We start from the raw sequence: 25,909 nt of genomic DNA on the forward strand, positions 1-25,909 counted from the left end.
CTAGGTCAATTTGTAAGTTAAGGTGCTCAAGTTACTTAATTGCCCATTACAGGTCAGTTAGAATGTTTTATTTCTGTTTAGTTTAAAAGCCAAGCATTTACCTGAGCAATATAGAGAGAGTTTCTGCACGCACAGAGAGTGGGAGTGTGGATTTTCTTCTCATGATTTATGTATTTATTAATTAGTGCAGTCAAACTAGCCCTATTTATGGAAGCACTAAAAGCCACCATCTGCAGTTATTTATAAAAGGAAATTGGTTAAATGACATTATAGGAGTTTATACACCACCATATTAATAATCTAATGTTTCGGCAGAATACACATATTTCACAATAAGCAGGTGAAGTAGTAACAGGTGAGGGAATAATGATTGGATATAAAAGGAGGATCCACCAAAGGTTCGCTGAGCTTTGTGAGTGAATTGTCAGTATCAGTTCAAAAAGAACATTTGTCAACACAAGATTGCATATAATTTAGCTCTTTTACCATCTACCAGACATAATATTAAGAAAAGATTCAGGGAATCTGGACAAATCTCAGTCCATGTAGGACAAGGCCGGAAACCTCTGTTGAATATACCAGATCTGTATGTCTGTAATAAATATAGCCACATGATAATGCCAGGTTTTACTGCACACATGCTATTGCAGTGCGGCTTTATAGACACAGAGTGCATGTGCTCGACTGGTCTGCCTGCATGCCCTCATAAAACTGGTGCACAAATGAAGTGGAGAATGAAACAACAGTGACCACGGTTCGCTGAAGTCTCGTATCAAGCATTTATAAAACTGCAACAATTAATGTCCTCAGTTCACAAATCATTCAAAAAGTCCAATCAGATTCTTATCCACAAGGACTTACAATTGTGACTGAATACAGTTAGAGCAATTGAGGGTTAAGGATCTTGCTCAGGGGTCCAATGGTGGCACCTTGTCAGTGGTGGGGCTTGAACTGGCACCCTTCTAACTGCCAATCCAATACCTTCACCACTGAGCTACCACTGCCCAATCTTTAATAGGAAAGGTAATATAACAGTAATAAAAGCATGCTTAACCTACTCATTCATGTTTCACAAAAGGAATAAAAAAAAAACAATGGACTAGCTAGCAGTGAGTCCTGATGTCAGACCAGGTGAAAATCTTGAAATCTGCTATTGGGGAAAACATTTGAAGGCTGTCATTGTTGCTTTTTTACTTTTTTATTTATTTAACCTTTGTTTAACCAGGCAAGTCATTAAGAACTGCTTCTTATTTACAATGGTGACCTGGCAAAAGGCAAAGCCTCTTGAGGAACAATCATACAAACAAATTTACATAAGACATTGTAAACAAACAACGATGACCACAATACAACAACACATAGTCGAATCACCCAGCAACAGTATAAAGGAAGAATCAATTTGTCATACAGCTGCATGTATCTCTTAAGATATCTGTAATTTGTTTTTTTTAAAAGTTGTCTTAGAAATAAATTTATCCAGCCTTAGAGTTTCTTGCAGTTTGTTCCAGTTTATGTCTGCAGCCACTTGAGATGATGACTGACCAAAAATGGTGTTCGTTTTAGGAACCTTCAGTGAAATATGATGAGCAGCGCGAGTATAATAAACTGAAGATGAGGTTTGCAATAAATGACACAAATAGGGAGGAGACAAACCAAGCAAGGGACCTTAAGGTTTGCTTAAGGTTCTGCAACCTAGTATTAGGGAAGGGTCCGTGTCTTGTACTATGTTATCTTCTTTATTTATTTTGTGAAATGACTGCATGTACATTGACAGGTCAACTTTTTCACCTTGACCAAATAAACACATATAATTGAAAATGTTGAGTTTCTAGCCATAGCTACTAAACCTAATTGTTCAGCATCCATGTGTTTTGGAGACATTTTTAACACTGGCACTTCTGTTTCGGACTTACATCCCATGAGTTTGGTTCCTGTCCTCTCTGTGTTCGAGTGGGTGTTGTCCATGTATTCCAATTTACTCCCCAAAAACAAAAGGTGGACCGGGTGAATTGGCTGAACCCGGATCTCAGCAGCAGTGGGCTGGCGTAATAGACTGCGGCGCCACCCGAGCGCCACCTGAGCGCCCTTGCTAGAAACATGTCCGATGTAAATTGACCTTCACCGTGTATATCACTGTGTGGTCGTGGCCCTTTCAGTGCCACATTGGGATGAAGTGAGAATGGAAGAAATGGACCTGTAGTGGTTATTAAGCTCGGAGAGTTGGTATGCATTAGCATGGCTTACACGGGCTAATTAAACAGTCGCTATTTAATTGAAAAAAGGATTGCTGCCCACCCGTGATGCAAGCCGACGCGTCTCCGAAACCTCGCCCTCGTTCTCATCTCTCCATCACTACTTATTCTTTTGCTTTTTCATACTTGTTCCAAATTTTCTCGGCTATTAATCTGGCTTAGTTTGTTATTCGAGACGGAGTGTGATGTAGCCAGCCTGCCATCTTCTGGTGGAAGGACTGGAGGGGTTCCTGGATGGTTTCCTTCACTTCCTATCAAATATACAGCAGAAATAATGCCATTCCTAAACTATCAACCCAACCTGTTCCAGTTCATATAACCAAACTGGCATAACTCCCCTCAGCTCACTAAACCATTCACTTACACTGGATGAAACATTGGGTAACTGGATTTACTGGTATTTCTAAATCAACCCAAATCCTCCAAGCCAAAAGATTATCAACGTTACTACGGTGCACCACTGCCACCTGTTGGTGCTATTATAATCCTCCAAGGTCCATGATGAAGTGCTCACAGGATGGGCTCCTGAGAGTTGTGCGGTCCAGAATTGAAACACAACCATCTGCTGCATCATTCCTACTTACATTTTTATCAAAATACAAAAAGATCTTCATAATTTAGAAATATAGAAGGCTGAATTTATAGTGTGTGCACATAGAATTGCTTTTTGTGGGCTCTGAAATGTAAATGAGAAGACAAATACTAAGTACTTGAATTCAGTGAGTATTACAGTGGGTGGCGTACCACCTGTAAACATTGGGCACAAGATATTAACACACTGGACCACCTGTACCACCTGTAGACTCTAGAGAACAAGGCATTAACACACTGGACCACCTGTACCGCCTGTAAACACTAGGCATAACACATGAACACACTGGACCACCTGTAAACACTGGGCACAAGGCATCAACACACTGGAGCACCTGTAAACACTGGGCACCTGTGAACACTGTGCACAAGGCATTAACACACTGGAACACCTGTTCCACCTTTAAACACTGGGCATAAGGCATTAACACCCTGGACGACCTGTACCATCTGTAAACACTAGACTGCTGCTGGAGTTTTTAAATACCGTGTCCACTCACTGTCCACTCTATTAGACACTCCTACCTAGTTGGTCCACCTTGTAGATGTAAAGTCAGAGACGATCGCTCATCTATTGCTGCTGTTTGAGTCGGTCATCTTCTAGACCTTCATCAGTGGTCATAGGACGCTGCCCACGGGGCGCTGCTGGCTGGATATTTTTGGTTGGTGGATTATTCTCAGTCCAGCAGTGACAGTGAGGTGTTTAAAAACTCCAGCAGCACTGCTGTGTCTTATAGAGGTAAACTGGAGATACAAAATTGGCCGGTTTCATGTTCAACATTCGTTTGATATTCAAAATTCAAACCTACTGCACACTTTAACTAAACACAGTTTCTTTCAAAGTTGTTTTATAGATTTTATTCTAATAACAAACTGATGCTGATGTGCCAGGAAATTTCTTTATTTGTGAAACCGGTACGAAGTTGTAACTTTACCAAATCCTCAACATCCCTCATTTTAACACGGGGCGAAGAAAAGTAGCTATTGGCTGTCCAAAAAGTAGCTAGATGTCGCTAAATTACGTCATCGCCTAATTTGCATAAGGGCCATTTGCATGTAATTGACGCTGTAGAAGAGAGGAATAACATTGTGGGAGAGACAAAAAGTGAGTAAAAAACACCCTAAATATGTTTAGAACTACAAATGAACTTCTGTTAATTTTTGGTTTATTTGTTTTTAAAATTTTTGTCATTGAAATAGGCCATCACCTCTCCCGTACCAAGAACTCCACACTGCAGGGGATGGTGTCATTGGAAGCATGAATAACAGCAAGCTGCAGAGTGACACACACAACGAATAAGAACCAGATCTTTCAGGCCATATTCCTCCTTTAGCACTTTATGGACCCCATTATTAATCCCCATCATACGGAGGCATTGTGAGTCCCCAGGAGTTTCTCTTTTTTAAAAAAACACTTCTCCAGGAAAGCCACAACAGCTCGGGCTATAGATCTGGCATCTCCTCCCTCCAACTCAACAAGCCCCAGAAATGTTGAGACAATTGTGTGTTTGGTGTCACTGGATTACCTTATCACAACCCCCAGGTACTTAGAAACACTTACTGCAGAATGATATGTGCTTTCACGTCCGAGTCTCCAAAAGTCTCCAATAACACCAGAAAAAGTTGCTAGATTTGTCGCTAGTCGCTTTTTTCAAAAAGAGTTTCTAGAGGTGTCTGAATACTCGCTACATTTGGGATGAAGTCGCTAAGTTGGCAACACTGGTTGTTATAGCCATAATATTTAGACTTCATTTGTGAAATAATTCCAGCTTTTTTTTCTCTAAATCATTACAACTTTATTCTTGGAATCAAAACTTATACGATTTGTTTCTACACTCACTGTCTATTTTATTAGCTCCACTTACCATATAGAAGCACTTTGTAGTTCTACAATTACTGACTGTAGTCCATATGTTTCTCTGCATGCTTTGTTTGCCCCCTTTCATGCTGTTTTTCAATGGTCAGGACCCCCACAGGACCTCCACAGAGCAGGTATTATTTAGGTGGTGGATCATTCTCAGCACTGCAGTGACACTGACATGGTGGTGGTGTGTTAGTGTGTGTTGTGCTGGTATGAGTGGATCAGACACAGCAGCGCTGCTGGAGTTTTAAAATACCGTGTCCACTCACTGTCCACTCTATTAGACACTCCTATCTAGTTGGTCCACCTTGTAGATGTAAAGTCAGAGACGATCGCTCATCTATTGCTGCTGTTTGAGTCGGTCATCTTCTAGACCTTCATCAGTGGTCACAGAACGCTGCCCACAGGGCGCTGTTGGCTGGATATTTTTGGTTAGTGGACGATTCTCAGTCCAGCAGTGACAGTGAGGTGTTTAAAAACTCCAGCAGTGCTGCTGTGTCTGATCCACTCATACCAGCACAACACACACTAACACACCACCACCATGTCAGTGTCACTGCAGCGCTGAGAATGATCCACCACCTAAATAATACCTGCTCTGTGGTGGTCCTGTGGGGGTCCTGACCATTGAAGAACAGCATTAAAGGGGGCTAACAAAGCATGCAGAGAACTACACAGATGGACTACAGTCAGTAATTGTAGAACTACAAAGTGCTTCTATGTGGTAAGTGGAGCTGATAAAATGGACAGTGAGTGTAGAAACAAGGAGGTGGTTTTAATGTTATGGCTGATCGGTGTATGTCAGCGTACACACACTCATGGCGCACTATAACAGCGTCAGCTCGAGCAGCAGCAGCGGCGGTAGCAGGTCGGCGCATGTTGATGGTGCGGATGCAGGGCGGGGTTGCGCCATTTTGAATGTGGCAAGTGGAGTGTGGGAGGAAAAGGCTGGAGGCTGAAGGTGGAGATAGAGAGAGTGTGTGTGTGTGTGTGTGTATAAATGTGTGTAAATGTGTGTAAATGTGTGTAAATGTGTGTGAGAGAGCTGAATGAACTGCGGCTCTAGAACAGTATTATTACTCTGATACACTGAGAGCTGCAGGTAGTAACGCGTCCTCATCTCACTGCGCGGATTGATATTCAGCCTGTAAAGCGGTTCAGCTCTGACACACCGGTACAGTTCAGCTCGAGCGCCGCTCTCATCCCTCTGTCTCACCATGGCAGGTACTGTGCTAATGCTAACGCTAACATCCTGATCATAATGCAGCGCTGTGTGCTTCCGTTCAGATTTGTGCATCATTTTGTGATTGAACCGATTCGTTTCGTTACGGTTTATTATTCTTTTATCAGACCGATGCGGTTAAATCGACTTGCACTTGTGTCTGTATTGTTAGCTTAGCATGCTAACCGTTGCAGCTCATCCTGCTTCTCATCCTGCCTTTCCCTCCCGGTTAACCCGCTAGTGTGGCTTACAAAAGCTCGCGGTTTTGTTATGAATTAAAACTTCATAACGTCAAATGCTTATCCTATATCTTGTAAAATTTGAGTCTTAATGGAAATTGAAATATGCACTTGTTACAAATTTCTAGCTACATGATGAGTTGTTTTTTTGTTCCCACCCGTTTTTCCCTTTCCCGAATGGGATTGGCTAAGGTTGTCCCGCCTCCTGTATTCTTATTTGCTTGCAGGTAACAATATTTGCAGCCAGCCAATCATGTCTCAGTGGGCGGGACATATTTGAATATGGGTGGGAAATAACACTGAACGGTAAGGCGGCTTTTTAAAAACCGCCACATGATGTAGGCATTAATCATTATTTTTTAATTTCTAAATAAGCAAAATGCTGCTAACATAAATCCTGTGCAAAAATGTTTTTAAAAGTATAACTGAGTCTTTGATGTTCAATAATTATTATCATTTTAACAGTGAATGGTGGAAAGTATTATCTTTTTACTGTTACTCAACTCATGCATTAATCTACATCATTTTACATTATAAATGTAAAGGTTTTGCATAATTTATTAAAATACAATTACAATTAAAATACAAAACCATGACTGGAGAATATAACTACAGGACATAGGGCTTTGTGGTATGACTAAAAATTTGGATCACAGTATTTATTTAAGATTTCACGGTATGTTTTTTAGTATGACTGGGCCTTTTTATAGGTCTGTGGCTTATTCTACTGTCATAAGTACATATAATATAACATTTATTATTTCACAATGTATATCATGAAGGTTTTGAGGACTATAAGCTTTGCTTGGCCCCACAAAATTACACAATGTATGATGGAATCAGTACGCGTGAAACAGTTGCAATAAATACATTTTTTTTTATTGTTTATGTAATATTTAAGTATAGTACAATTACCCTTAGCTCTCCCTTTAACAAATAAACAACGTTTGCAAACTCAGTTGTACAACTTGACCACTGGTTTGTTGTAGAAAAGTGGATGACTTTAAATATCTCAGATTCCAGTTCACTTATAATGTTGAGATGGCGACTAACATGAAGTATTTTCGCCCCGTAAGACAAACCTGGAATCCAGTGTTTTAATTATTGCAATGAAAGCTTCTTTCTCGACTGTTTATAGAGGAATATTATATGATTTGCTGCCTACTGAAGCCTACAGCTGTTGTATTAACTGTGTTATGGTATGGCGGTATTTGAAAAATCCATATGGTATGAGGAATCAAAGGCGGTATACTGAATGTACCATCATACCGCCCAGCCCTAACATGACATCAGGAATACAGTCTCTTGCAAATGCTTGGACATCTGTCTCTGAATCCCAATGCTTGGACATCTGTCTCTGAATCCCAATGCTTGGACATCTGTCTCTGAATCCCAATGCTTGGACATCTCTCTCTGAATCCCAATGCTTGGACATCTGTCTCTGAATCCCAATGCTTGGACATCTCTCTCTGAATCCCAATGCTTGGACATCTCTCTCTGAATCCCAATGCTTGGACATCTGTCTCTGAATCCCAATGCTTGGACATCTCTCTCTGAATCCCAATGCTTGGACATCTGTCTCTGAATCCCAATGCTTGGACATCTGTCTCTGAATCCCAATTGCTTGGACATCTGTCTCTGAATCCCAATTGCTTGGACATCTGTCTCTGAATCCCAATTGCTTGGACATCTGTCTCTGAATCCCAATTGCTTGGACATCTGTCTCTGAATCCCAATTGCTTGGACATCTGTCTCTGAATCCCAATTGCTTGGACATCTGTCTCTGAATCCCAATGCTTGGACATCTCTCCCTGAGTCCCAATGCTTGGACATCTCTCCCTGAGTCCCAATGCTTGGACATCTCTCCCTGAGTCCCAATGCTTGGACATCTCTCCCTGAGTCCCAATGCTTGGACACCTGTCTCTGAATCCAGATGCTTGGACATCTGTCTCTGAATCCAGATGCTTGGACATCTGTCTCTGAATCCAGATGCTTGGACATCTGTCTCTGAATCCAGATGCTTGGACATCTGTCTCTGAATCCAGATGCTTGGACATCTGTCTCTGAATCCAGATGCTTGGACATCTGTCTCTGAATCCAGATGCTTGGACATCTGTCTCTGAATCCCGATGCTTGGACATCTGTCTCTGAATCCCGATGCTTGGACATCTGTCTCTGAATCCCGATGCTTGGACATCTGTCTCTGAATCCCTATGCTTGGACATCTGTCTCTGAATCCCAATGCTTGGACATCTGTCTCTGAATCCCGATGCTTGGACATCTGTCTCTGAATCCCGATGCTTGGACATCTGTCTCTGAATCCCGATGCTTGGACATCTGTCTCTGAATCCCGATGCTTGGACATCTGTCTCTGAATCCCGATGCTTGGACATCTCTCTCTGAATCCCGATGCTTGGACATCTCTCTCTGAATCCAGATGCTTGGACATCTCTCTCTGAATCCCGATGCTTGGACATCTCTCTCTGAATCCAGATGCTTGGACATCTCTCTCTGAATCCAGATGCTTGGACATCTCTCTCTGAATCCCAAATCTGTTTTGTTGTCTTTGGTAATTCGGTGGACAATATAAAAATGTGTTTGCTCTGTTAAGCATTTTGGAAAATCAAGCCTAAAACACTAAAGTTCCATGACTTTTGAACTTGCCATGTTTTATGTAATTGTGCAGTTAAAGGTGCTGAAGTTTCCTGCCAAAAGCTTCTCAGGTTTCACAAAACATGGAATTTTACCAGGGTTGCCCGACTGTTTCATAAGACAGTATCTTTTATTAAGAACACAAGTGGGCAATGTGGTACAAATATCGTTATCAGGTGCTGAAATGAAAGTGCTTTGCACCCAAAAAACTGTAGAACAAAGGTTTAGACCAACACTGTGTGAGTTTTTTTTCACTGCTTCATACAGACACGACCATCTACAATTTTTAATTCTTTTTTTACAAACTGTGATCAAGGCTGAGCAAATTCCGTGTATTGAAATAGAAATTAGGTGATAATAGTGGCAGAGAAATGTTATTTCAGGAACTTATTTCCACTTGAAAAATGAACAAAATATGGATGGATTCCAAACATTTGTGTAAGGATTCCAGTTGATGAAGTGTGACGTATGTATTCTATGTCTCATTCACTTTGAAATGCAGGTTGTAAAGTAAATGCTTCCTGAGCTCAATGCATCTGTTATACCGTGGCAAGATCTTTACATTAGTCCAACACTGATAGTAATTATTTTTATGAATATCTGTTGATGACTTTGTGATACTAGCATTATTGTTCTTTTTTAATAGAATTGCTGTTGATACCTGCAAAGCCAGAAATAACAGTGACAGCTAAGCCTGGCGTAACATTTAGGGTATTTAGTGGACACTTTTATCCAAAGTTACTTGCAATTGTGCAAGCAGTTGAGGGTTAAGGGTAGGGATGTAACGATACACTCTACCCACGATACGATACGATTCACGATACTGGGTTCACGAGACGATTTTTTTCCCGATTTTTTTTTGTTTTTAAACTGAAATTGAAAACAAATGATGACAAAGTTTCCTTTTATTATTTCTCTTAAAAAAATAATAATAATAAATAATAAAATACTATATTTGTGATTATCTTTTATTTATGTAAATAATGAATGCCCTTTTGTTTCTGAGGTAGGCACAAACTGTGCAACCAGGCGTATGGCGCCAGTGACGGCATCCAGGCGAGGTGTATAGCGCCAGCGCCCTCTGCTGTTTAAAGTGATTATCGATTTGAATCGTGGAATTTTTGAATCGGTTATTAACTGTATTGTGTTGAATCGTTACATCTCTAGTTAAGGGTCTTGCTTTGGAACCTAACATTGCCAGCTTGGTGGTGGTGGGGCTTGAACCAAGGGCATTCTTATCACTAATTCATTACCAAAAACCACTGAGCTACACACTGTCCAAGCTAAACATTGGCTAGTTGTTTTCTAGTAACAGATTATTGTATTAGATTACTATATTGTTTATAGTGTAGTTAGTGATTTGCCTTTTTCTTAACAGCTACTATTGAACAACATGAAACTATATATATATATATATATATATATACTGTATATATTATGAGTCAAAAAAGGACCTCTGTAACTTTGGCCATAAGTTTGGCAAATGAAGCTACAATAACTTGTTAAATGATCATCTTCACAATGATATTTTTATATAAACAATACATGATAACTTTAACTGTGTACAGTAAAATGTCAATTTATGACCAAATTCAACATTATAATGTTTGTGCAAAAGAACCTTGTGGAAGTTGAATGGCTCTGTGTTTGCTAAATACTTCAGAAAGATGATGATAAGAAAGACGGCTGTAATATATGTTGTTGGGACTTTCAGTGGTCTTGGAGCCGCAGTGGAAGTGGAGACACTGGTTTAAGCAGCTCTTTGATTCTGACTTTGACTTAATAGAGCTTCCAGTGCTAAAATATCCAAGTCAGTTGCTGCACCCTTATACAGGAATGATGAGCCTCAGCTCACAGTGCAGTAAAAATGAAATCAGTGCTCGATCACATCCAACCAGTTCAGTCCACCAGTTCAGCACGCCAGTAGTCGTCCATCCTGTTCGTCTTTAATCTTCAACATGTACAGGCAGTGATGGATTCACTTTTCTATTCCGAGTTTCCAAATCCACGAGAGAGGCAGCGAGGTCACTGCTCGCCCTCTCCAACCGTCTCACTTCCAGCCAGACAATTAATCATGCTGCCTCACATCCTGCTTTTATTACTACCCTCTTTTGTTGGTTGCGTTCGCCTTTCCTGGCTTTCTAACATACAGTCCCGGCTAGCGCTCGTGTTTACGTTCACATGTTTCAGCCACAGACGCGTAAACTTTATCACTGTGTGTCCAAATTCTGATCTATGAACAAATCTTATGTAGCTTTCAGGACCCCACTGATCATGGTGAACCATCCTGAGCACTTCACAGAGACTAACATGGTAACGACTTGTTAGTGTGTTCTGTATGAGCACAGCAGGTGAAGCAGTGTAAAATACTTGGCTAGAATAACCCACCAACACCTGATTTAAAAAAAAAAAAAAGAAAAAAGCACATCCTGATAGAACGTCCCAAATAGACAGACCTGAAAACCATAAAAAATAATTTTAGACAACACAGGAACAGTTTTAAACTACCTCACAGCTATAAAAATTAAAATATAAGATAGACCCACAATATAAAGATAAGATACAATAAGCAGACAAACATAATACCAATGTACATGCCACACTGCACTTTATACATGCTGTATAATACTGTAACTGCACCTTACCTTACTTTACTATTTATCTTATGTTATTTTTATATTTGCAAATTCTGCTGAACATGTACATTGTCTACATATAGTCTTGTATTGTTGTAAATTGTAGAGAGCTAACAACAGCCGGAAACAAATTCCTTGTGTGTGTGTGAACATACTTGGCGAATAAAGCTGATTCTGATTCTGAATATGGTGTTAAAACTCAGATAAATAAATAAAATATCCAGAGACGAGTTAACTTTATCAATGCGTCCAATTTCCGATCTATGAACAGATCTTATGTAGCTTTTAGGACCCTATTGAATATAGTGGACCCTCCTGAGCACTTCACAGAGACTAACATGATGATAACAGGCTTGTGTGTGTTGTTCTGTATGAGCATAGCAGGTGCAGCAGTGTTGTTAGGATTTTTTTTATTCCCCCAGCCTTTCAAATACGCCAAACACCCATTATGATAAAGCACATCCTGATGGAACGTCCCAAATACACGGAGGAAAGACAACAAGTACACCTAAGTACTTGAAACCATAAAATCAATTCTTACACAACACAGGAACAGTTTTAAACTACCTCACAGCTATAAAAATGAAAATATAAAATAGGCCCACAATGTAAAGACCAGATACAATAAGCAGACTCGAACATAATACCGATCATGCCCTAAAAAGACTCATTTGGATTAAACATGGTGTTAAAATCCGAACAAACGAACTGGATTAAACTTTTTTAATGCACAGTGTGTTCATCGTCTAATCGCAGGACGCTGTTTGGTTCTATTTTCGGTTGGAGGTTATTTTATCTGGTCGCCATCACTGCTAGTCGACGGCTTAACGTCAACCAAGACGCTTATAGCAAACCATAGTTAAATCAGCATTTATTTTTACATGGTAGAAACCCTATCGTAAACAATAGACTACATTGTGGTTTTAGAAGAGTCTTCAGACAGGATGTGAAGGAAACTACGAGTTACCGCAGGCTAAGTCTCACAGGGCTAGCCTTTTCCTCTGGCCAGATTTCATTCCATCTGTACTCATATTCCCAAAAATTCATTTTAAACACTCGCTCACTAAAATTTTAGCTGTTTACTCTTGTAATGGATTATATTCTTCTGGATTTGGGCTTTTTCACGGAAGGGAAACATCAGAGAGTTTTTCTAGATGCTAAATCTTGTCTGGAGATGTAAGATGGCCTCGCAGTGCTAACTCTGTTCTGCTCCCGACAATATGTGAATATACTGTGTATGTATTTCTTTATTAAGCGAGTGCATCACTACGTTGTTTTGTAAACCGGAGTGATCCTTGACTAACACCATATAAATAGTGAAATTCTACAGTAATGAACGCAGCTCTGCTCCCACCGCCTCGTGAAACGCTCGCATTACAGACGTTACACTTCACTGTTGGACCTGTTTCACTTTCCAATTTAAAGTATTTCCACACAGCGGACACGCTGACGTCAAACGAAGGATCGGGTTTAGGATCGGCCTTAGTAAAGCCGATACCGATCAGCTAAAAAATGCCTTGATCGGCCCCGAGTCCGATCTTTGAGATCGGATCGGGACATCCCTAAAAAATCAGTTATTAGAAGATTAGAAGAAGAAGATATACTTTATTTGTTATATATACATATACAGGTGTACAGTACAATGAAATTCTTTCTTCGCATATCCCAGCTTGTTTGGAAGCTGGGGTCAGAGCACAGGGTCAGCCATCGCACGGCGCCCCTGGAGCAGACAGGGTTAAGGGCCTCGCTCAAGGACCCAACAGTGGCTGCATAGCAGAGCCTGGATTTGAACCGCCAATCTTCCGGTTGATAGCCCAAAGCCCTACCCACTAGGCCACCACTGTCCCATATACAGTGTATCACAAAAGTGAGTACACCCCTCACATTTCTGCAAATATTTTATTATATCTTTTCATGGGACAACACTATAGACATGAAACTTGGATATAACTTAGAGTAGTCAGTGTACAAGTTGTATAGCAGTGTAGATTTACTGTCTTCTGAAAATAACTCAACACACAGCCATTAATGTCTAAATAGCTGCAACATAAGTGAGTACACCCCACAGTGAACATGTCCAAATTGTGCCCAAAGTGTCAATATTTTGTGTGACCACCATTATTATCCAGCACTGCCTTAACCCTCCTGGGCATGGAATTCACCAGAGCTGCACAGGTTGCTACTGGAATCCTCTTCCACTCCTCCATGATCACGGAGCTGGTGGATGTTAGACACCTTGAACTCCTCCACCTTCCACTTGAGGATGCGCCACAGGTGCTCAATTGGGTTTAGTCCATCACCTTTACCTTCAGCTTCCTCAGCAAGGCAGTTGTCATCTTGGAGGTTGTGTTTGGGGTCGTTATCCTGTTGGAAAACTGCCATGAGGCCCAGTTTTCGAAGGGAGAGGATCATGCTCTGTTTCAGAATGTCACAGTACATGTTGGAATTCATGTTTCCCTCAATGAACTGCAGCTCCCCAGTGCCAGCAACACTCATGCAGCCCAAGACCATGATGCTACCACCACCATGCTTGACTGTAGGCAAGATACAGTTGTCTTGGTACTTCTCACCAGGGCGCCGCCACACATGCTGGACACCATCTGAGCCAAACAAGTTTATCTTGGTCTCGTCAGACCACAGGGCATTCCAGTAATCCATGTTCTTGGACTGCTTGTCTTCAGCAAACTGTTTGCTGGCTTTCTTGTGCGTCAGCTTCCTTCTGGGATGACGACCATGCAGACCGAGTTGATGCAGTGTGCGGTGTATGGTCTGAGCACTGACAGGCTGACCTCCCACGTCTTCAACCTCTGCAGCAATGCTGGCAGCACTCATGTGTCTATTTTTTAAAGCCAACCTCTGGATATGACGCCGAACACGTGGACTCGACTTCTTTGGTCGACCCTGGCGAAGCCTGTTCCGAGTGGAACCTGTCCTGGAAAACCGCTGTATGACCTTGGCCACCATGCTGTAGCTCAGTTTCAGGGTGTTAGCAATCTTCTTATAGCCCAGGCCATCTTTGTGGAGAGCAACAATTCTATTTCTCACATCCTCAGAGAGTTCTCTGCCATGAGGTGCCATGTTGAATATCCAGTGGCCAGTATGAGAGAATTGTACCCAAAACACCAAATTTAACAGCCCTGCTCCCCATTTACACCTGGGACCTTGACACATGACACCAAGGACGGACAACGACACATTTGGGCACAATTTGGACATGTTCACTGTGGGGTGTACTCACTTATGTTGCCAGCTATTTAGACATTAATGGCTGTGTGTTGAGTTATTTTCAGAAGACAGTAAATCTACACTGCTATACAAGTTGTACACTGACTACTCTAAGTTATATCCAAGTTTCATGTCTATAGTGTTGTCCCATGAAAAGATATAATGAAATATTTGCAGAAATGTGAGGGGTGTACTCACTTTTGTGATACACTGTATATATATAGAATCAACGATATGCTTCCAACTTTGTGGCAGTGGTTTGGGAAAAGGTCCTTCGCTCTTCCACCAGGACTGTTACCAATAATTGTGTCCCATAAAGACACGGTTTGCTGTTTTTGGTGAGGAGGAACTTCAGCGGCCAGCACATTAACCCCATTAAACATTTTTGGCTTGAAGTGGACTGTTGATTTGATCACAAATGCGGTTGAAAACCTTCCTAGGAGACTGAACACCCTTACAGCCGCAAAGGTGGGGACTCTGCGGTTTTGTACTGGGGTGTCCACCTACTTTTGTGCAACAGAAAAATAATACGCATTCGATTTTCTGCCCAGAGTACAAATTATGAGTAACTCCTAGTATTAAGACTAGGATTGGCCAGTTTCAATAGACTGCACCTGTTGGGTATGTTTCTAATTAGTTATGTTAACAATAACATCATTATGTACCGAATATTGGCACTGCTTCGTGCATTCCGATCAGGCGGAGCTGGCTCACTTAGGCTGCATGTACGGGCAGCGATTCGGCTCCTTCGATTTAAAACCTGTTCCCTTTAAAAGGCAGCGTAAGATCGTAGGATCACGTTTACATTCTCAGAGAAGTTCTCAGTGAAAGGCATGATGGGAAGATTCGACACTCCAGGTAGAGCTGCAGTCCAAAATAAATCGTAATCTTAATAAGCGACACGCAAATGACCTGAACTGAGGTTTGACCCGCAGTCTGGGTCTGGTGTGGGATTTGCGGCGTGGTCTAACCCACGTACTGTGCTGTTACTCTGCAGGTGCCGGAGGCGGAGGCAATGACGTGCAGTGGTGCTTCTCTCAAGTCAAAGGGGCGATCGATGATGACGTAGCTGAAGGTAGGTGTTCCCGTAGGTGATTTAAATCCAACCGTCCCGCAATCCTGCTGTATTAAATGGCTACACGGTGTCTCGTTTACACAAACGTTGAGAGAGTATGTAGGATGTAAATAAAGATTTGTACGGTTTGTATTTGTATTAAGAGATAATGAACATTATACATTATCAGTATTAGCTTTGTTGTAAATATGTGCTAATGCCCAGTTTGATGCCTGAACCACATTCCAAAATATGGACAGAAGTAAAATAAGTGGAGAGGAGAGGTTAGGATAGGATAAAAAGCCTTTTTGGATCTTTCCACAGGTGAATAGGTAACAGGTGCTACTCTCATGATTGGCTATACAAGGAACAAAGATGAATAGCGTAGCTTTAATACATACGAATGATCATGCTCTGTATTGCTCTGCTCCTTATGTCCAGACCAGATAACAGACCACTGAAGTCGTGCGTCATTCTGTAGTCCTCGTTATGCCCATATTTGGAGACCCGGGTCTAAGTCAGATTTCCTATACGGGGTTTTCAAAAAAATCGTCTCTAACGCATCCTGTGCTAAATAAACATGTTCAGAACCCTGTACGTTTTGTCCTGTGTCAATTTTTCTCCTGTACATCACTGGATCCCCTGAATTACGAGGCTTTTAAAGGATCGTAACACTAATAATGCCACACACATTCATTAGACATCACTGAACTACACCAATCGAATTGACGGAAAGAGCAGACCGCTTTTGTTGAGTACAACCAAAGGCGTGACACCCGACCGTCCTCGCTTTCTACCTTAATGTAGCTAGCTACTAAAAATATAAAGTAAAACTTGTGAATATCACTCCACTGTTACACCGGTGAGTCGCGCTGCTTCGTGCGGTTATTTAAGAGGCTTATACAAGAAAAAAAAAGGAAAATTTAAGAGGCTTCCAGTCTAGTGACGTCAATTCCGTGCGCAGTAGCATTAGCTTACATGTAGCAATATTCACATTTTGACTCTTTAACGACTTCATAATTCAGAGGATCCAGTGATAATAGACAGAAGAATCTCCATAAAACAAAACGTAACAGCTTTGGAACATGTTTTATGACTACAGGATGCGAGAGAGGCAATTTGCGAAATCTCCATTCATTTTTCCCATTCAAAATTTCTGTTAGACCCGGGTTACCAAATATGGGCATAACAACATGGCGTGGACTACAATATGACGACACGACTTCATGGGTCTATAGGAGTCGCTGTTGCTGCGATCTGTCATTTTTTTCCAGCTATCCTTCAACACACGTGGCTGATTGTGTCTGTAGAGCGACCAACCAGACAAAACAACTCTGGATCTGGAACTGGTTTCATTCAGAGACCCACAGACCCACATCTGCACCAGTTTTTACTGGAACGTCATTAACGAAGAGTGCTGCACAACACATAATAGAAGTATATAGTAGTAACAAGTGCATAGGTTACCTGCAAGCATGTGTGCTCTTGTTACAGGTGTTTGTTTCTATTCGAAACGCAAGCGTGGGCCAACTATTGGTGCTAAAAAACATTTTCCTTCCTCTACAACAGATATCATCACAGCTCATGCCAAAGAACATACTACTGTTTATTTGCCTCGCTGGGAATGAATGTTCCTGATTCGGATTCTACTTATTTTTGCTAAAAAATTATTATTTGCTATCAAAATTAGGTTCTAAACTGGAGTAGAACCGTCTCCATGCTGGTTGAAGACTGACACCTATTACAATAAAGCATATCCTAATAGAATTCCCAATAAACTAGACCCACAAGATATAGTAAGCAGACTCGAACATCGACCGATCATGCCATGAAATGACACAAATGTGTTAAACATGGCCTTTAAATCCAAACAAACAAAACTTGAGACTGAACCTGGGAAGTATTAATGGGCAAGCATATGAGCCCATCACGCCACCTGAGCTCCCAATACGGTCAGTCTAATTCAGACTTCTAAAAGATTGTAAACCTTGTTGCTAAATTTTTACTGAACAATTTGTATTCAAGCTTTGAAACATCCTATTTATTTATTTAATTGTTTAGCACTGTAGTAAACCATCACCATTGTGGATCGGCTATGTAAACACAACGTCAGTGGTACACAGCAGAACTCTCTGCTTGAATTCTCTGGTGCAGACTGGAAATGTCAATAATGTCTGTATAACTTCACCTGCTGAATTTCTGAGGTTTGGGGCTGAGCAGAGGCGTCTGCCTTCAGCACAATTACACCCCCGGACTAAGAAGTTCAATTCCGACAGTGAATCCTGTGACATTTCCTTCCCACACAGAGAGATGGATTATATCATCTGATTATCTGTGTAACTGTACCTGCTTCAGGTCCACTGTTATTCATTTAGCAGATGCTTTTATCTCAGGCACCATCGTTCTCTTCAAGCGTAGATCTATCAGAAGTTCAAAAACGTTCCTTCCACTGCAGGGCTGAACCGACAGCATGAAATGTTGAGAATTTGTTACAGCTATTGCTGTCCTATAGGTGCATAAAATGTTTAGACTCTTTAAATGCAGCTTTTAAACGGATTTGGTGCCTGCACACTGGAGGTTGGGGTCGGTGTTCATACTCTGTAGCGATCTGTAGCTCCGCTTTTAATCGGAATCAAGCGTCAGCTGTTGGAAATAAATTAAAATGACGTTTTAACCGTCAGCATTAATCAAACAACGACTTCTTTGTCAGTTATTGATTTAACTGGGTCATCATTATCATCCCTAGAATTAAGTGAGCGGACTACGTACACAGTGATGTACAGTAATGTGTTTTTATTATTAGTTTTTAAAATTATTCTCCTCTAGCGTTGGAAAACTGAATGGTACACACAGACCACAAACAAACAAACAGTGGGTAGCACTGTCGCCTCACAGCCTCCCGGGTGGAGCAGTCCGGGTTCTCTCTGTGTGTTCTCCCCGTGTCTGTGTGGGTTTCCTCTGGGAGCTCCGGTTTCCTCCCACAGTCCAAAGACGTGCTTGAGGTGAATTAGAGATACAAAATTGTCCATGACTGTGTTTGCCATTAAAAACTTGAACTGATGAATCTTGTATAACCAGTAACTACCGTTCCTGTCATGAATGTAACCAAAGTGTAAAACATGACGTTAAAACTTAATAAATAAATAAATAAACCAAAAACTACGTATTGACCAAGTCATACTTGCAAGGTTCAGAATCGGTGCCATCAAAATCAAAATGTAAAATAGCCCAAATTATAAAGATAAGATAAAATAAGCAGACAGAAACATACCTATCTTTCCATAAAATGACGCATACGTGTTAAACATGGCATTAAAATCCAAATAAATAAATAAAATTCTCCCCTAACACACACATGCCATTTTTACCAGCTGGTGGTGGAATCCCAAAACGATCTTTTACATGTATGCAGGATAACGCTCCATATTCCTCCGCTGCTCATGCCGCATCCTAGTCCAGAGACAGCAGGGGTCACTGTTGCAGCAACCTGACTCTCAGAAAGCAGCTGATTATGTCCATAGAGCGACCAAGCAAGCCAATGGAGCCCTTATTCTGATTTTTTTAAATTATTGAGACTTTAAGTAGACTAAAACAATATTGGATCATACAGACCCCAGACCAAAAGGTCGTCTTGAGAAAATAATTAGGCATGAATTTAAGTGACTCCGGGTCTTGACTGCTTATGTGAAACGTGTGGGCTGTTCCATCATCACAGAAGTGTTGGAGTAACGAGGCTGGATCGTTTCACCAGGCGCTGATCAGTTCTAAACCAGTCGTAAGGGATTCTACCTTCGATTTGTTTCACTGACAGCGTAAACATCAGCTCACATGCTGGAGCTTGTCTGTGACATTCCTGCTCAGAACACGCTGGTGCTTTTAACTCTCTACAGAAAGCACTTTAATCACCAGCACGCCGAGCCGTACCTGAAGCAGGGTTTGTTTTGGATGTCGGTGATTAACTCATGTAGGACAGTGGGAGCCTAGTGGGTAGGGGTTTGGGATGTCAGTCGGACATTTGTGGGGTCGAATCCCAACATGCAGCCACTGTTGGCTCCAGGGGTGGCGTACAAGGTCTGACCTTGGGATAATTTTATTGTACTGTACATGTGTACATATGACAAATATGGTGTTTTTTTATTTATTTACTTACATTTTCATTTTACATTTGGCATTTAGCAGACGGCTTTTATCCAAAGCCACTTACAGTACAGTGACAGTGTACAGACAGCGTATGTATATACACCGACCAGGCATAACATTATGACCACTGACAGCTGAAGGGAATAACACTGATTATCTCTTCATCACGGCACCTGTTAGTGGGTGGGATATATTACACAGCAAGTGAACATTTTATCCTCAAAGTTGGTGTTCGAAGCAGGAAAAATGGACGAGCGTGAGGATTAGAGCGAGTTTGACGAGGACCAAATTGTGATGGCTAGACGTCTGGGTCAGAGCATCTCCAAAACTGCAGCTCTTGTGGGGTGTTCCTGGTCTGCAGTGGTCAGTATCTATCAAAAGTGGTCCAAGGAAGGAACAGCGGTAAACCGGCGACAGGGTCATGGGCGACCAAGGCTCATTGATGCATGTGGGGAGCGAAGGCTGGCCCGTGTGGTCCGATCCAACAGACGAGCTACTGTAGCTCAAACTGCTGAAGAAGTTAATGCTGGTTCTGATAGAAAGGTGTCAACACAATATTAGAAAGGTGGTCATAATGTTATGCCTTGTGTGTGTTTATATATATATATATATATATATATATATATGTATTTAATATATAAATAAGTATTTTGTGCATGGTCATTCACCTCCCCTCCAGCAACCTTTCCTTCTGTATTCTGTTCTTGATCTCAACACTTCTGCCTACAACTGTTCCATGCCTGTTACTCCTGACATAAAAGTGGATGTGCTGTTCTATTATGGACCCTCAGTCTGATTCAATGCCTCCCTTTTAACCACACACACACACACACACACACACACACACACACACACACTCTTACATAAAGGCCGCAGGGGGTGTCAGGCCTACACAAAAGACTCCTCTCCGATCTTCCTTCAGCGCTGTCGTTCTGCTCCACTGGACAGCCGAGGGTTAAAGAATGAGTCAGACTCCATCTCGCTGGATGTCCAGCCGCGTGCACCTTGCTGTCTCTAAGAACTATTTTAGAGCAGCGTGGGAGTGTGTAAGACATGAGCTGATTATAAATCTAGCCTATAACTCTTACATATTATTACATTCGACTATGCAATAAATGGCCAACACTAAAACTATATGGCTGGCAAAACATCACATCTTATGTGCTTTTAAAGCTTTTCACTTCGAAACCATGGGCATCGATGCCAAGCTAGTACAGCTGTCTCCAGACTTAATAATAACACCCTTTATTTACATTTCCTTTTTTCTTCTCACTCTGGGTTGTGTTCATTTATGATATACTCTAGAACATCTTACATTTTCTTTGATCATCATTGCAAGGTCACTACATCCGTCTGGCATGACCAGACTTTGAGAATCTAAGAACTAAGACTGGCTCAGTGGGGGTCCTATGGGTTTCCCTTTCCTTTGATGGAAGGGGAAGAGGGTGTGACGAAGTGTACAAAGCCAAAAATATGTGGATCAGTGTGTTTAAAAACAACATTGGGTGTTCAGGATGTGCGATAGTCTAATGTGGTAGTTCACCACCAAAAAGAATGTATTAGTATAGTGGGGTGTATACGGGAGTACAATGGTGTATAGGATGTGTAGGAAAGTACATGAGTATATAGGGGGAGTACAGGGGTGTAAAGGAAAATACAGGGGTATTTAGGGAGTACAGTGGTGTATAGGAAGGTACACTGGTTTATAGGAAAATACAGGGGTATATAGGGGTGTACAGGGATGTAAAGGAAAATATAGGGGAGTACAGGGTTGTAAAGGAAAATACAGGGGTATATAGGGAGTACAGTGGTGTATATGAAGGCACACTGGTTTGTAGGAAAATATAGGGGAGTACAGGGTTATATAGGGGAGTACAGGGGTGTAAAGGAAAATATAGGGGAGTACAGGGGTGTATAGGAAAATATAGGGGAGTACAGGGTTATATAGGGGAGTACATGGGTGTATATGAAAGTATTGGGGTGTATAGGAAAATACAGGGATATATAGGGGAATAAAGGGGTTGTATATGGGAGTACAGGGGTGTATAGGAAGGTATAAGGGAGTACAGGGGTTGTATAGTGAAGTACATGGGTGTATAGGAAAGTACAGGGGTATGTAGGGGAAAACAGGGGTGTATTTTGGAGTACAGGGGTGTATAGGGGAGTACAGGGGTGTATAGGGGAGTACAGGGGTGTATAGGGGAGTACAGGGGTATGTAGGTTAAAAACGGGTGTATTTTGGAGTACAGGGGTGTATAGGGGAGTACAGGGGTGTATAGAGGAGTACAGGTGTACATAGGGGATTACAGGGGAACATAGGGGAGTACAGGGGAATACAGGGTTTTACAGGAAAGTACAAAATTAGATATGAGACTTGGGTGGTAAGTATTATCATTCAATACTAGGAGTGTGTTTAAAAAGATCTATAAAAGGTCCAGACTTGTTTATTATTATGTATAAAACGTAACATCTGGGTCTCTTTGTTTGGAACAGCCGATATCATCTCCACCGTGGAGTTCAACCACTCAGGGGAGCTGTTAGCCACTGGAGACAAAGGTGGCCGCGTCGTCATCTTCCAGCAAGACACTGAGGTACCAAATACATTAACACGTTTCCCATCATCCATCACTGTAGTGAATAACTGAGAACTATGTTTTCCAGTGTTTCTCCATGTTGTTTTTTATCACAATAAAGCATTTAACAGGCGGTTAGGTTGTACAGTGGTGCGGCCACTTGGTTGTTTACATACAGACACGATTGGCCCAGCTGTGGATTACTGCATTGCACTCAGGGACCCACTGTGACCCTGACCAGGATAAAGCAGTGGTAAAACATGTAATATTCAGTGACTCATTGAAGCAAACAATCATTATACATCAAGCTGACGTTTTTATCCAAAGGGAATTACAATCGTTACCAAATACAAATGAAGCAGTTGAAGGTTGAGGTGCTGGTACTTAAACCAGTGACCTTCTGATTACTAGTCCTGTATTTTAACTGCTTATCTAACGCCAAACTAATTGATTTATTATTAATGACCTTCTCAAAACGATCAAATTACTGTCCTCTTATATTTTTATATTTGAGTCATTCAAGTCAACCCAAGACTTTTATGGACTCTTTATTAGGACGGGTGCAATGTGTGATCTCTGGGACTGGTCCAGATCCGGTGCGAGTTGGGGTGGGGTCACGTTTACATTTTCGGTATTAAGCAGGCACTCTTATCCAAAGCAACTTGAAGTACTGTGACCGTGTACTACCTAAGCAGTTTATGGTTAAGGGCCTTGCTCACTGACCCAACAGTAACAACCTGGCAGTGATGGGGCTTGAACCAAAAGCCTTTTGATTACTAGTCCAGTGTCTTAATCACTAGGCTACAACTGGCCTTGGTCACATGGTGTTAGCACGGCTCTCCGTACACGATACAGCTCTGTGTGGGAACCCAACACTGACCGGTGATAAGAAGCGGCCTTGGATTGGACACGTGTCTATAGGGGGCGTGTGGTGATCTGGCTCTCCTTGATCAGGCGAAGGTTGTGCATGACATGCAACAGCGGGTTTACAATCGGGAAGTGGAAATGACTAGACTGGGAGATAAAGGAATATAAACATGGTGTAAAACAACTAAATAAATAAATAAATACATGTTTAACCACATGCTCCTCTGCCCTCCTCCCCCCATTTCCAGAACAAAAGCCAGCCGCATTGCCGCAGCGAGTACAACGTTTACAGCACCTTCCAGAGCCACGAACCTGAATTCGACTACCTGAAGAGTCTGGAGATCGAGGAGAAGATCAACAAGATCCGCTGGCTGCCACAGAAAAACGCCGCACAGTTTTTGCTGTCTACGAACGGTCAGTGTTAAAGCGCGGTGTAACGGTAGCGTAGGAAGGTTCACTAGCCGTCCCACGGCTGCGGTCATCAGCTCGTGTTTCCTGCAGTAGGGAAGCGGATACGCTTCAGATCAGAACGAGCGGATCTGAGGATGTTTGCCAGCGAGGGTGCGCTCACCAGATCGGATTGATTCCGCTCTGTGATCTAAAGCTGCACTGGTCAGTGTTTTCACGCCTTCCTTTCAAAATAGGAGGCAACAAAGTGCTTCTGTCAAAGCAGCCTGATTAATGCGGTAATGTCTCTTATAGTGTGAAAACAAACAGTGCAGCTATCCGTTCAGTCCCAACCTCTAGTGATCTCTCTATATAGACGCATTTTACGTCACCTCTTAGATCCATTAAAATGCTGCTTACTGAGAAACCTTCATTCTTAGTGACAATCTGACTGAATATCAAGGGAGCGTCCGATGCGGTGAAGGCAGTAATAGATACGTATATTTTATTACATCAAAAAAATACATTATGGCATTTGGGAGACGCTTTTATCTAACGTGACTTACAGCTGTGACTGAATACAATGCAAGCAATTTTGGGTTAAGAGCCTTGCTCAGGAGCCCAACGGTGTCAATATGGATTTGGTGGTGCGTGAACTAGTGATCTTCTAAATACTAGCCCATCACCTTGACCACTGAAATACTTATATTTGGCTCAGTGGGTAGCACTGTCGCCTCACAACAAGAAGGTCCTGGGTTCGATCTCCAGGTGGAGCAATCTGGGTCCTTTCTGTGTGGAGTTTGCATGTTCTCCCCGTGTCTGCATGGGTTTCCTCTGGGAGCTCCTGTTTCCTCCCACAGTCTTTCAAAGACGTGCAGGCGAGGTGAATTGGAGACACTAAATTGTCCATGACTGTGTTTGAACTTGTGAGCTGATGAATCTTGTGTAATGAGTAACTACCGTTTGTCATGAATGTAACCAAAGTGTAAAACGTGATGTTTAAATCCTAATAGATATATTAGTTAATAAAAAAGCAGCTTTTCAGACACCGAACGTTGCAGTTTGATCTTTCTCGTCCTGTTCTGCACTTTAACAGATAAAACTATAAAACTGTGGAAGATTAGCGAACGTGATAAAAGACCAGAGGGCTACAACCTCAAAGAGGAGGACGGACGCTGCAGAGACTCCACCACCATTACCACCCTACGGGTACGTACACATGCAGCGCAACATCCCATAATAGCGAATATCAACCAAAAAGCCACTAATGCAACTGAACCGCCGTGGTCATAAAGTTCTGCTTGATCCCAGGACACTACGGCCTTATAGGAAATGAACAAGAGACAACATTCCCAATCCATAATGCCCTTTAAAATCAGTCCCTATACACACACAGGTAATGAAAGCAAATCGACCCCCTACTTTGATGTTTAAGGACCATCATGATAATAGCCATAGCAGCTGACATGGTGTTAATAATTAAACACACACACGCACTCCACAACACTGATAGATATTAAAGAAACCCTAATGAATGGAGTAATAAACACTCTGTACTCCGTGTCCTGTTAGGTGCCGGTGTTCAGGCCCATGGACCTGATGGTGGAGGCGAGTCCCCGCCGCGTTTTCGCCAACGCTCACACGTACCACATCAACTCCATCTCGGTGAACAGCGACGACGAGACGTACCTGTCCGCCGACGACCTGCGCATCAACCTGTGGCACTTGGAGATCACCGATCGCAGCTTCAGCATCCTGAACAGCTCAGCAATCTCAAAACGAGCCCCATTTACATGCTGATTAGCAGTGTTGGGGTAGTTACTCAAAAAAATAATCCATTACGGATTACTTATTACTTATTACTTAACTAAAATTGTAATGGGATTATTTTACTCATTATTTCCTGGAAAATGTAATCTCATTACTTTACTTCCAAGTTACATTCTAAAACCCACACATACTGTATATACTGGAATCAAATCTACAAACTAATCTGGAAAGTAAAAAAAAAAAAAGATAGTAGTTGTTTTTGATTTATTTTGGTTTATTTAGGAACAAAATGTAGCAGTAGTTGCAACAAAACATTTATAAAATGAATGTAACTATACTTGATGCTACTGTTTTCTCTGAACAAGTCCATATGTCTTTAAGCAATAGAAAAATATAGTCCAATAAAATCTTCAGTGGTCCAACAAAACAAAACCTACATT

The 25,909-nt window shown here is 41.7% G+C and overlaps 1 protein-coding gene across 1 annotated transcript in view; it reads left to right on the forward strand.

Moving 5' to 3' along the window:
• The first annotated feature begins 5,649 nt into the window (after window positions 1–5,649).
• ppp2r2ab (protein phosphatase 2, regulatory subunit B, alpha b) overlaps window positions 5,650–25,909 on the forward strand; it is a 32,764-nt gene continuing 12,504 nt past the window's right edge. Inside the window, exons 1-6 of the mRNA XM_063014004.1 lie at window positions 5,650–5,928; window positions 15,676–15,753; window positions 22,366–22,463; window positions 23,561–23,726; window positions 24,796–24,908; window positions 25,272–25,449. Coding sequence (XP_062870074.1) covers window positions 5,922–5,928; window positions 15,676–15,753; window positions 22,366–22,463; window positions 23,561–23,726; window positions 24,796–24,908; window positions 25,272–25,449 — 640 coding nt within the window. The 5' untranslated portion in view covers window positions 5,650–5,921. The remainder of the gene's footprint in view (window positions 5,929–15,675; window positions 15,754–22,365; window positions 22,464–23,560; window positions 23,727–24,795; window positions 24,909–25,271; window positions 25,450–25,909) is intronic.

This window comes from Trichomycterus rosablanca, chromosome 18, assembly GCF_030014385.1.
Source record: "Trichomycterus rosablanca isolate fTriRos1 chromosome 18, fTriRos1.hap1, whole genome shotgun sequence".
Classification (NCBI taxonomy): domain Eukaryota; kingdom Metazoa; phylum Chordata; class Actinopteri; order Siluriformes; family Trichomycteridae; genus Trichomycterus; species Trichomycterus rosablanca.